This window comes from Oryzias latipes, chromosome 21 (assembly GCF_002234675.1).
Source record: "Oryzias latipes chromosome 21, ASM223467v1".
NCBI lineage: Eukaryota > Metazoa > Chordata > Actinopteri > Beloniformes > Adrianichthyidae > Oryzias > Oryzias latipes.
In genome coordinates, this window is record NC_019879.2 from 17,326,073 (window position 1) to 17,339,694 (window position 13,622).

The 13,622-nt window shown below is 37.5% G+C and overlaps 1 protein-coding gene across 2 annotated transcripts in view; it reads right to left on the bottom strand.

Annotated features, from left to right (window-relative positions):
• epha6 (EPH receptor A6) overlaps positions 1-13,622 on the bottom strand; it is a 205,255-nt gene that overhangs the window by 96,112 nt on the left and 95,521 nt on the right. Inside the window, exons 1-2 of one of the 2 annotated variants that reach the window (XM_020713238.2) lie at positions 1,622-1,689; positions 1,216-1,371 (exon numbers count right to left, since the gene is read on the bottom strand). In XM_020713238.2, coding sequence (XP_020568897.1) covers positions 1,216-1,371; positions 1,622-1,643 — 178 coding nt within the window. In that variant the 5' untranslated portion in view covers positions 1,644-1,689. Of the gene's footprint in view, positions 1-1,215; positions 1,372-1,621; positions 1,690-13,622 lie in introns of those variants that run through there. The other variant, XM_023951152.1, reaches the window with a different exon arrangement.

The window sequence follows — 13,622 nt, forward strand, 5'->3', positions numbered from 1 at the left end:
AGCCTCAACCCCCGTCTATCTCGGTGACAGGTAAATTGCTTTTTAATTAAAGGAGGATTAGTCTGGTTAAACTGTAATTTAATGCAAATACAAAGTCATAATGACAGTCAGTGAACCACTGGTGACGGCGAGGCAGCCGAACAAAAGCCGTGTAATTCATCCAGAGATTTCCTAATGTTCTGTTTCACACAAGTAAGTCCCAAAGACACATCTGGATTAAGGGCACATCGACTCCTGGAGAAATCAAAGAGTTCTCCAGACAAAGTTATAATTTGGTGAGACTGCCTGGTTCAAAACAAGACATTTTTAGAATGAACTTAAAAGTAAAATAATTGAAGTTAAATAAGCCCCTGATAAAAAAAAAGACTATTGCTGTTTCAGCAATAGTACTGACATTGATGAATGTCAGTTTTACTCTCAAACTTTTTTTGATTTTGCCTTTTAGTCTGACCTGCAGTTGTTTATTTTAAGCAACATTCATAAAAAATGTCAGATAGTTATGTACATGTATATTTAGGGTTGTCCCGATATGATCAAGTGATCGGAAATTGGGGCTGATCACATTGTTTGAGATTTGATCGTTATCCAATGTTTTATCCTCATCAGGGACTGGATATTTATTTTATTCTTATTATAAAACAGCAATACACAATTCAAGCTTATTATAAAAGATAATTACTCTGCTAGAATTCTGCATATCAAAAATAGATTACAACATTACCTTGCCATAAACTATGGTGGCCCTGAAGTGCAAAGCACATAAACAAATCGCTCAATGCAAAAACATTTAAAAGATCAGTACAACAAATAAAAAAGCTAACAAATTCTTTGATATCAGTATTATATTTTAGAAAACAAGATTTTTTTTCCCCAGAAACCAAAATGTAAAAAACAAAAAAGCGCTTCAGAACACAAGAGTAAATTCCAGAAAAACAAAATGAAATTCTAGAAAAATGAAAAACAAAGAGAAAATGAAAAAGGTAGTTTTTATAGGGAATCGCTGATTGGATGATGAGATCCAATATCACTTCATGTCAAATTACTTTTAGTTGAAATGATGGGCAAAAGTCATCATTCAATGAGTGATGTCCCATAGTGTCTGCCTTTCCCGATTTCCTTAAAAAAAAAAAAACATTTCGGAAAGCAAAAAGAACTCGCAGAAATCAAAATGAAAGGTAAAAAAAAACCAAAACACAATAGGAAATGAATACTTACGCGTGCAAGCCATGGTTGGAGGGTCTTTCTCGGCTCGGAAGAATCCTTTCTCACAGCGGCAGATGAAGGACCCTTCTCCATAACTGAAACTGTGCGGCGGACACTTTGAACACTTGATATTTCCAGCGTAAGCTTTGTAAAAGCCTGGACGGCATGCTGTAGGGGACAAACATGGCAAAATGTTAAAAGATACTCAAAAATAGACCCAGTGTTATGGCTAGGAATTTTACGATAAACTGAAAAAGGTAATTATTGGCATTATTTGACAATAAAAAAAATGACATTTAATTTAAAAATGTTTATCATGCAGATTGTTTATTGTGAAAACTTATTAAAAACATTTAACTTTAAATTTCTCTTTTAAGTGATTTACTAAAGATAAAAGAAAAAAGTTTACTCTTTGAACCTGAACTAATATTATCATTCATGAGTTTATCAGTAAGTTTGTGACCCAGATCATTTTCTGGGTTTGTCTCCAGCCCACGCCTGTCAGCTCCAGCTCACCTGCTGCAGGTAATCTGGCTCATTAGTTCCATCTGTTCATGAGCAATTTAACCTTTACTTTTCCCTCATATTGGTGCCAGTCGGTCGCCTGTTTTTAAGCCATCAACCAGCCCTATGCTGGATCTAAAGTGACCAGTATCCGTTTTCTGCTCCATCTCTCCCATCCAGTTTTCATTCTCCGCTTGCCAGCCTTGTCCGAATGTGAGGCCAGCTTACTGCTACTATTATTTATTTAATTCATATATTGGTGAGACTTTTGTTATTCGGATTTGACTCTCGCCGACTTGGATGGACTTCTTCTGCGTTGGAGCGCTACATGTGGGTTTGGATTAAGGAGACTTGGACCTCAAATATTAAGAACCAGACCTGAGCTGTTGTACAGAGATAAACTCTGCTCAGTTCATCAGTTACCTCTAGAGGAGCTTCTAGGTCAGTCGGCAAACCAGTGAACACCAAAACTTGCTCTCACCATCTGGGCCCTCCACCATTCTGTATAAAACCCATCTGACTGATGACAGAGCTGGGCTCCCTTTTCACCCACAGCCCATAACTTTCATTCAGTTCACTTACTTTCTGTTGATTTTCTTTTGTTTAAAATCAAAATTTATTAAAAAAAAACTACAATAGTAATAATAGTAATACAAATAATAAAAAAAAATATATAAATTTTCATTATCTGGTAGTTTTGTACTCTGTTTCATAGTGTGGGGTATGCCAAGTCATTTCGACAAGTTTACAAAGAAATGCTGAATCGTGGCTTTCCGAGTTTTGGGATTTTTAGCTAATCTTAGGTTGGATGTTACCACATAATTGGCTCTTTTAAAACATCAATGGAGGTTAAGATGATGGGTTGAAGAATGTTAGGTAGTGTTTGTGATACATCACATGCACCCGTAGTCATTGCGTAGCATTCAAATTTAAGAAATCAGGCGGTTCTTCACCCAACAAAGATAGAAACTGTGTCAAGTTTGCAATCAGATGCCATCAAATGTTTTTTTTTTAAACATAAATCTACCAAAACACAAACAAAATTGACAACTGCTAATAGTCTTAAAAATAACATGTTAAATGTGGACTGCAGACAATGCAAGATACATGTGCATTTAGACAGGTACCACAGTTTTCTTTATTTATTTTGCTTCTAAATACATAAAACTGTCAAAAAATAAAATAAAATGAAAAAACACCCGGACATACATTTTTTTGTCATAGGGTAGTATTACATTGACACATGTTATACCTTCAGCATCACAAGTACTGCTCAGCCCTAACCCTAAATCTTGGTACTAAAGCCTTCTAAAGTGATGTAGTTATTAGGGTAAATTTATCGCTAAAAAATGTCCTCACACGTGCAAAGTTCTCACACACAGACACACATGCACACACAAAAGGCTTGGGTGAGCAGCATCTTAGCCGCAGCTACAATGGCCTTTTTTTGTCAGCTAACTCAAATACACAAATGGCTCTTTTTCTTTTAGTAACACTCTGTGCTCAATATGTTACACACTTCAGCTGGTGTGTAGAGGTGAACAGGTTAAATTACATTGGCAGAGCCATTACTCTGTTGATGTAAAAGGTGGTTTGATTAAGACTGGAGCTTGCTGGTTCCTGTTCTGAGCAAGAAAAGAACAGATGAGCCCAAATGAGATGATAAATGTACTCAAAGGTACAACAGTTGTACCTTGTAGAAGAATTTATTGGTTTGGTTTCATTTTGCTTATGTTAACTTGTTTAGTACTGTTGAGACTGTTTATTCTTCCACAACAAAGCTGGAAAGAAGGCCCTAAAATATTTCTTAAAATCATCTTTCAATTATATTTAAATTCTTTTGAAATGTGTTATATTCTGGAATAATATGTTGACAGATTAAGCAATAAATGAAAAACATTGATTGTTCACTTCTTAGAAGTTATGTTAAAAAATAAAGTCTCGAAAGTAAAAAGAAGAAGAAAAAAAGCAATAAACTTTAAACTGTTGACTTTAGTAGACTACAATGCTTCTGGGACTGACTGCAGCCACTTTTTTAATAGCACCACTTCAGGCTTTAAAGCTCTTTAAAGTCAAAGGGAAATGCAAAGGTCTGCTGCCTGGTGAGATATCCATTGGTGGTGGCTGTCACTGAGCTCATCGATTTAACATTGTAACACAAACAGAGCCATTTGAGGGGATTCACCTTGAAGCAATAAGTGTCTTTGTGGTTCTCCATTGGTGTTTGTGATAAATGAAACTGTGGGGAACACGAAAGCGCCGGAAACCAAAACTGCACTGATCAAATCGAGATGTTAGGACAAAAATGGTTTGACACGCACGTGTCATACACACTACACATGCGGACATGAACTTTTTTTTATGCGTGTATAAGAGATTGTTTGGCAAATTAAACTGTCAGTCTCACCATCCCACAATTGTAAAGGTCTGCTACAAATATGCCTATAGGTTGAACAGAGTGCCTCAAATTCTTCAAAATGCTTTTTTCTTCCATGTTCAAACAAATGGACCTTTTAAATCCACTGTAGAATTTGGACACAAACTCATGCAGACAGCAGGAAAACACAAACACCCACAACCTTTCTGTATCAGTATGATAAGTGACAACGCCTGCGGCGTACCAAGGCTGCCTCCATCATTAACCTCTGATACCAACATGTCCTTGAGTCAAAAACCGTCACTCACTTCCCCCACCCCAGTAGACCCTGTTTTAGACTCTGTCAACCTAATGATGCCTGCGCCCCGACCTTCGTTGAACTGTGGGGTTGTTTCTTTTTCGTGCATTGTGGTGCCCTGCTGCAATCTGTCTGGTTGAGCTTTGTTTCCTTAAGGCCATGCTGGCGCTGTACAACGCTTTGCCATGTGTCATCTGAAGAGGGACACACGCGGCTGGGATGGCTGTTGGAATGCGCACACATCACAGACATGCACCGTTGGACGCAGCAGCAGCAGTTGGAAACAGCAAACTGAGCGCAGCGGGACAGCCTGTCTAACGTGAATGAAGCCTGCAGATGTTAACTGGGAAACGGAAAAGCACGGTCTGCAAATCAAAAGCTGCTATTGATTCTTCAAGGACAGTAGTTTTCATCCTACGTACAGGCAACACCACATAGGTTGAATTCCACCACTAAGTTAACTTTTCTAAAAACTGTCATTCCTCCCGTGAATATAAATGCCTTTTAATGCACTTTCTATGTAATTTTCTAAAACGTTGCTGATTTTATAAATGTGATGTAAAAGAGGTAAAAAAACAAAAGGCTAGAACAAGTGGAAAAAAGATTCTACCATATTATTTTTTGTGGTTATTCAAGTCATTTAGTCAGGTAAAATGAATCCCTGAATCAGAGAGAAGTGCTTATATTCTATGGCCCACAACTCTGTGCAGGTGTGTCTGAGCCTCAAGACAGATCTCTAAAACAGTTTCACAAAAGCCATCATCAAAAACTGTGACAACTACAAAGGCAACAAATCAGCTTCTTTCAGCAGTTTGTAAAACTTGTCCAGATGCTTCACCGTAGCCTGAGTGAAAAAGAGAAGAATAAAAAGCTACAGGAAATAAAAGAAAAGCAAATAAAAGTCCAGATGATTGCCTGGAAATTTGTATTGGAAAAACAAGCTGCTGCAGTGATGCTGCACTGAGGATGAAACCAAAAAAACACAATCTGGGTTACCGAGTGGATGCATGAGCCTGTCGGCTGCTCTCACAGCGATCTTCCAGTGACTTAAAAGTTGATTATCTCCAAAAGAGAGCTGACCATGGCCCCTAAGAAGAACCAAGCAACAAGTGACAACGATGACGACATCCAACATACGTTGTATCCATTCATGGAGCACTAGCATTGCTAGCGGTATTAGCCTAGAACCTGGGAACGAAGATGAGAATCAATCATTTCTCATGTCTAAAGGATCTAAATACCATCAATATCTGCCACCCAGGAGAAAGGAGACGGATAAACCAGCGATACTCATCATGTTTTTTTAAATAAAAAACACTAGCTAGCTTTCAAAGGATGACTCTGAAAGGATGCCAAACATGCCAGGCTTCTCAGTAAGCGTATGCAGGTTCTGAACACTTGGGTAAAAGGCAGCAGGATTTACCTCAAACCACTTGGTCCACCAGACAGGTCCAGGGTACTGATGGTCAACAACAAGAAGGACTTGATCATGGACGTCTGAGCTAACAAATGCAGTAATAAATAAAAAGAGCCAAATATAATTTCAAGTAAAATGGCACCTGGGATGTGCGCTCTCTCTAAAATATTCATGCAAAGAAAATGAAATGTTTCTCTCCTCTTTCCAAAGTTCAGAAAGAATACATATTAACAAATGTGTACAGTAGATGTAAATGAAGACCCAACTGACTGTTTGGTTTCTCATCAAACTATAAAGTTTTTAACGACAGAGTTTTAGGATCACCAAAAAAATATACATATTTTACAATATTTAAAGTCAAAGTGTGCAGAAAGTGCAGCAAATGAATGCTGCGCAGCAGCAGAGCAGACAGACTAAACTTAATTAAACAGGTAAGTTGAATGTGTATTGATAATGTTAGAGCTCCTTTGTTTGAGTTACGGTTTATGAATGTTTCATTCATTGATGGGGGGCTTGCAGGATCACTGCAGCCCGTCGATGAAGCCACCGGTATCCCTGCAGCTGTCTACTTCCAATCCATTCTTCCTCCACGAAAGACAAGATCTCCTCCAAGTCTGCGTCATTTAGCGGCAGGAACATATGTAACACTATTTTCATTCCCCATTGGTGTTCCTTGCGCGCATGACGGTTATCTGAAGCAAGGTGGCGAATGGACTTGCGGGACTGTGAATGGAAAGGGCAGAATAAAGTAGTGGTCCTCTTCACCCAAACTTGTCTCTGAGCTCCTTATTTTACATAGGAAATACTGCTTTACCGACACAGAACCCCGGAAAGCCGGCAATACTAACAATAATTTAATTTGAGTCTCCAAAAGGTTCAGAATTTCTTTGTTGTTGAAGTGTATCAAGAAATAAAACTTCACAAAATGGTCCGCATCATTCATCTTCAAGCTAGGTTCCGATAAATAGACAACTTTGGTGTTTTTTCTCATTAATTTATGACTTTTTTCTCGTGAATTTACATGTGTTAAAGTTGAAAAATGTATGACTTTAAAACATGTAAACTTACTAACCTTTTTCTAGTAATTTAACAGTGATGATTTTTTTTCTCGTAAATTTAGGACTTTAAAGTCCTAATAAAAACAAAAACCTTTGTAAACTGGCCCTAAAACTCTGTCGTAAGTTTTAGCCCAAGGTTGAAGAATTCTGGAAGTCACCCAAAGCATCTCTGTGTGCAAAGCTCAGAGGGCTATAGAAAGCCTGGAGTCACAGAGGCAACAGATTGGATGGTAGGATCTTATGCTTCATAATCACTGGACCTTAACAGCACCAGAGAAACTATGATGCACGGCATGCATGTAGAGGGAAGCTGTCTGCCTGCCTGCTGACTTTCCTGCTGAAATGTCTGCTCTGCCTGCTTCTCTGACTGCTGTAAGAAAGCTCACTTTTTAAAAAGTGCACATTCTCTATAGGGAAGTGACATCGTATTTCTTTTTCACCTCTTTAACCCAGGGGTGCCCATTCGTTTCAGGCACGTATAAGCTACTTTTGAAAGGACTACTGTATGGTAGGACTGAAATATCTACCATATATATATATAAATAATGCGTGCTAGAGGATGTTCGATTGGTCACTCTGCATGTCAACTAAGTAACAAAACCAAGATGATCATTGGCTGACGGCAATAGTGAAAAAAAGAAACAAAACAAAACAAGATCAACCCATTGTTCTTTTGCAATCAATCAATCAATAGATGCATTAGGCCTCCACAGCTCTTACCCATCTTTACAATTGTAGTTGTGGAATTCACATTTGGTTTTAGGAAAGAAACAAGAAGAAAAAAGAAGAATTGAAAAGCAAAATAACCTTTTTACAAAAAATATCTGAACATAGATAAACAGACATAATTCTAGTTACTTGTCAAGAAATGTTGTGAACTTTCTCACAGTCTGTCATGCTTTTTTCTAAATAAGAATGACCAAAAACCTTTTCACTTATCCTACATTTTCACTTTTAAGTAACAGAAAATAAAATAAAAACATCCGTTTTTTAGACAACACATGACCCAGTTGAAAAAAATTTAGATGGAAAACTGTAGAATCAATGCTGATCATGTATCACAGCCTAAAAGTAGGCATGTCAGAAACCACCATTGCCTGAGAGACAACTTACAGTATTTCACTGAGTGTTGTGATGCACAACAGCTTATACAACCTCAAAATTGAATGCTGACCATTAAAAAGTGCAAATATACAACATTATTGATCAAAACAAACTTTTACATTTGGTAAAAATTGCAGCCAAAAAGCTAGTCAAAAAATAACATTTAAATGGAATTTAAATGTAAAATGCAAACCAAAGTTAGCAAACGATCTGATGTCACATTTTTGAACAGAAATAAAAATGCACTTTTTTTAATGTGTGAAAATGACTTGAGATTGTTTTGATTCAGATGTTTTTTTTAAATATACATTGTATTCCACAAGAAAATCAAACTTCTCCCACAAGAATATAAATAGTAATCTTTCAGCTGATGGTGTGTAGCTGATGATGAAGGATTCCTCTCCTGGTGTCCAGCGAAGAGCAATTCCAAGAGGAGCACAATTCTGCAGCATTTACTTGCAGATCCACATCAACAAATGTTGCAGAATAGTTCAGCTCTTGAAATCAAGGCAGTATGGTGAGGAGGCGATGCAAAAGATGAGGGATCATTGCAGGGAGGGTGGTATTATAAGCAAGATGCAGCCTGAAGCTTATTGAATATGTGAAAAAAAATGGAGGAAACGCTCTATTTTCAGATTCATTCCGCACAAATATTACCTTCTCGCTGTCTCTTCTAAAAAAAATAAAAAAAAGCCAGGAAACAATCCAAATGCAAGCGTTATTGCTTTATCTCAGTGCTGACACAGTGTGAGTTTTTGCTGCACATTGTGTCTGTGATGGAGAGCAGTAAGTCTTTTTGTTCTTCACACAGAATGAAATCCTTTTCCTGCTGAAAAATGTTACAATTCCCCTTTTCTGCTTGTGTAACATGAAGTTATTTAAAACTAAAGCATGAACAACTGCTAATAAATATGTAATTACAATACAGAGTTATACATTCATCAATATTCGTTTTCCTGCTATAGCCTGTGGAGAAAAAAAAAAAAATCACACCTCATCTGAAACCCACATGAAGCAGTCCCACATGCAATCAGGGGGACACGGTCATATTCTTCACATGAAAATCCCTCTCCTGTTCTCCTTTTCAGTCCATCTCTCCTGCTCACCATATTTTCACACTCTCTTCATTATCTGATCAAGAAGTGCTATCTTTGATTTGCACTTGAGAGTAGTGGGCCTCTCTATCACTTCTCTCCTGAAGTGATGAGCTGTGAGGAGGAAAAGCAGGCACCCACCAAAGAAAGTGTTACATCACAAAGTAGAACATGTGAAGCTTTACTATAAAACAGGCTACACCGGTTAATTGTTTCAATTAAAAGTGTCATTTGAGGGGTTTATTATCAATCATTATCTGGCATGTTTGCATTTCTTTTTCACTTTCTTGATCTGCTTTAACTCTTGTAAAGTAAAAAGGCATTTGGTAAAAAAAAAAAATCTTTCAGTGGGGTCAGGAAACCACCCCCAGATTTGGGTATCTGCAACAATTTAATTAGCTTTTTTTGTTTCAATCATTAAAACTTGTTGTTTTTAGTGCATACTTTTAACACAGCAGTGTTGCAACTTTTGTTAAAAGTGGTAAATATGGGCTAAAGCCTTGGTCACATGTATCGATGAGGGGCTAACCCGGATAGTTGAGTTGTCTGGGCCTGTGGAGGGTCGTAGAGAGTTTATCACAAGTGTGTATTGAAGTACACTTGAGGTTCGTATTGTAGCTTAATGGTAATCATGAAATGGACTGCACTATTGTTGTGTGTGTAGGACATGTATCGTGAAGAATTCGTAAGAAAAGTGAGTTGCATGACGAATGAGTGATGCTGTCATAGAGTGTCCTTACGCCAAACTGCATGTAGGGGGTCTGCAGGTCATACGTAAGTGCCTGTAGGATGCCCATAGGATGTCCACATTAACTATCTTCTGATTGTCTAATTTTATAATTTCTAGCACTTATCACTTGAACAGCACTATTGGCCCTCTAGCACAGTGCGCAGGATTTGTTGTTTAAGTGTTCCATTTGACCTGTAACCTCGCCTAGGGCATGTCAATATAAAAAATGTGCATGAACATTTTTGCCCTAAGGCTCACAGATGGACCTATGACTTTGATATTTTGTGCGGGCCACCTGCGACGGACGCACAACTTTGCCTATTTTTCAGCCACAGACAGTCTGTATCCAGCCAGCATCCAGTTATAAGGGCAGTTTTGACAAAGGCTTAAATAAATATATGTTTGCATGGAAGCAAAGTGACGAAATTTGAACACAGTACAGAGATCTGGTATTTGTCTACAATACCATTTGCATTACCAGTCAAAAATCTGGAAACCTACGAGTGTGTCTGAACATTTGACTGTAATACATATTTCGTTGATGTTCTTTGTACATACTAACATGTATGTATGACTCTTTGCTGTAAATTAAATCCACCTCCCTATAGCACACTATACATTTGGTCTTCTCTCTGCCGGCCTCTTTTTAGTCCATTCTTTGTAATAGCTCTTTGTTCTCAGCTGACTGGCTCAGTGGCGCTTCCTGATTTCACAAAGCAGCAGGTTACGTGCAATAATGCAAAGACTAACGCTGACATAGCAAGTTGGCTCGCTGAGTAAGAATGCAGTGACTCTTTCTTCCTAGAGCAGAAACATCATTCACCATTTCTGAACAGTTTATTTCTTTGTCTATGCCCATCACAAAGGAATCTGCTGGATTGATGTTCATTTCCTCTGTTTAATGACTGATATTCTACAAAGTTTTACTTTGTAAAATTAAGCAAAATGAATTGAAATTGATTATTTGGGGTCAGATAAGGACAGGAAGAACATTACAATTTTGCAGAGGCAAAAACAACCGTGGTAACTAGAAAAATCAGCAAAATGCGTTTTGCTTTGTCATTTTATGTTTTGTTGTGCAACACATTGTGAACATGTGTTGTCTACTCTGAGACAAATATTGGATGTGTAGCAATTATGCACGAAGAAACAATAGTCTTTCCAAAATGTGTACCCAGTCTCTTTTCGGCTGAAAAAACAAGTTAATTGCATTGTTCTTCTTTCCAAACATTGTTTTGGATTTTTACTTGTATATGAAAAATCAGCAAAGTCTTCTTTGTACATCTGCACATCTTCCACGTGTCACTTGGGTTTTTAGAACAAATGTTACATCAGGAAAACAAAAAAAAATAACAGTAATGCTATAATGCACTCCATCTTAACAAAAATAACAGCTAAATACTGCACTTGTGAACACAAACCATGACAACCAACCAACCAATAATGGGAATGAGTTCAGGATGATTGCCAAAGTTGTAGAGCAGGAGAGATGAACAAAGTTGATCTCTAGAAGACTCCTAGCTGGATAGGCTAATTTACAAAGGACAATTTCTCATAAATCAGTGACATTATTAGTGACACAGATCTTTTTATGAACTTTAGAGAGGCCAGCCTCACTGATCCCTTTATAGCAGTGTTTATGGCAGCACAGGCAGAGCAGGGTGCCAAATGAACTAACAGAATAATAAAACTCTCAAAAGACATCCGTTAACTCGGGGTGCGAGAAGGATTTCTCTCTAAATCTCACTTCAGAGACAAAATGCGAGCTGAAAGAGGCTTAAGGGTGAACAGTAAAGCTTTGTTTTTATAGTCTGATGTGGACTGCAGAGACAGAGCAATGGCTAACTCCAGGACAGTACCGGTCTCTCCTCTAAATCTTTGGCAGAGCTTATGGTTGGCCTACAGGGCCCTAGCAGCGTTTACAAGTGAAATGTGTCAACTCCAGAACAAAAGTATCACTGATGGGAGCAATTTTAACCCTAACCAGGGTTTTAACCTTATTGCACTGCATGAGCTGAAAATGTCATAGAACATTTGGCCGGTTAAAATAGTTAACTATATAACCTTATTTGATACACATATTTTCAAAACCTCTACCTCATTTGCATAATCAAAACCTTCCTTAAAATCCAATTGTATTTAACTGTGCCCATGTTTTCTGTCCTGTAGTGGATTATCATTCCACCAGGGGCAGTAGAGGGACTTGCCCTGGTCATTTCAAAATAGCTGCTTCTAAGAAATCTCAAAATACTTTGGGCGGGAAAAGTTTTGCTAGTTTTCAAAACTTTGGAGTGAAAAGTACTCAATCATTGTTGTTCATCAAAAAGAAAAAAGATTCTACCTGCTATAAGTATGGAATGCAAAATTAGTCAAAAACGATTTCTTTATATTACAATCCCACCATGTTGAAAAGGTCTGGATCAAATTTAAGACATTGGTCTAACATTGCTGTGAACAAAAACTTTTCTAACCGCCCAAAGTATAATATAAACTATATCTCATAAAAATGATATTGAGATTTCTTTGTGGATTTAATCAAAGGGTTTGGAAGTTATCTTAATTCCCCCTGGGTTTTACAGGGTTAAGTGTTCCAGTTGGCACTTTCTAAACAAGACAAATTCATTTCTGTTGCACTGAGATGAACAGGACATAGCCAGAAACTTTCAGCATGTTATTTGCCCTGATTAACAACATGACAAATTGACAGCACCTTGTCTTTTAAAGGGGCTCACATAAGGACATGAGTGGTGTTGAAAAAACAAAAGCAATTGCAAAATTATTTTTAAAATTGCTGACAAAAAGGATGATGTAACCTTAAAATGCCTCTAAAGTTCTTTTCCTTTATTTTATTATTATTATTTTTTTATATCATAACCTTTCAGACCCATGACAATTCAATTCAAGTAAATGCACACAATTGTATTTGGGTTTTCCTAGAAATACAATTGGCTCGGAGTATAACTTTATTATAGTTATGAACCAGTTCAGTACCTTAAAGATGAACATGTTTTGCATATAATCTTTTGCAAAGCAGTAGAATAATTAAAATGTTGCATTTGTGTTTTATATGTTAATGCATATAGAACATAAAAAGAAAGATTTTGTTTGTATTGGGGTTTAAACCCTCTATCACATTCAAGAAGCAAATTAGGTGTCAGACATTTATATGTATTATCCATCCATCCATCCATCCATCCATCCATCCATCCATCCATCCATCCATCCATCCATCCATCCATCCATCCATCCATCCATCCATCCATCCATCCATCCATCCATCCATCCATCCATCCATCCATCCATCCATCCATCCATCCATCTTCATAACCCATTGAACTTGCGGGGTCTTGTAGCTGCTGGAGGCAAGCCCATTACTGTTGGGCAAAGGTGGGGTACACCCTGAACAGGTCACCAGTTTGTTGCAGGGCAATAAGAAACATTGTTTTCGTAATTTCAAAGAAAAAAAGATCATATTGTTTAGTTCACATGTGGATTTTGAAATGTTTTGTTGTTGTTTTGTGTACATGTTTTATGTCTAAATTAAGAGATAACATAAAAAAGTTATCCTTCACCTAGTAGCTAGGATATAGACCCCCACAGCCCTGTGATCCTGAAAAGGTTTAGATTCTAAATTTTAAACATTACATTGTCTTATGACAGAATCATAGACTGTAATGACTTCAATGTTGAACGCAGCAGAGCAAAATGTTTTTGGATCCAATCTTTCAGACACAGTTTTAGGGACAGTAAATGAGCAGAAAACCCTCATGTCATAAATGTGCAACATAGCACTTTTGGGTCCACAAGGAATATGTGACTTAAATAATTTTTCTTGGC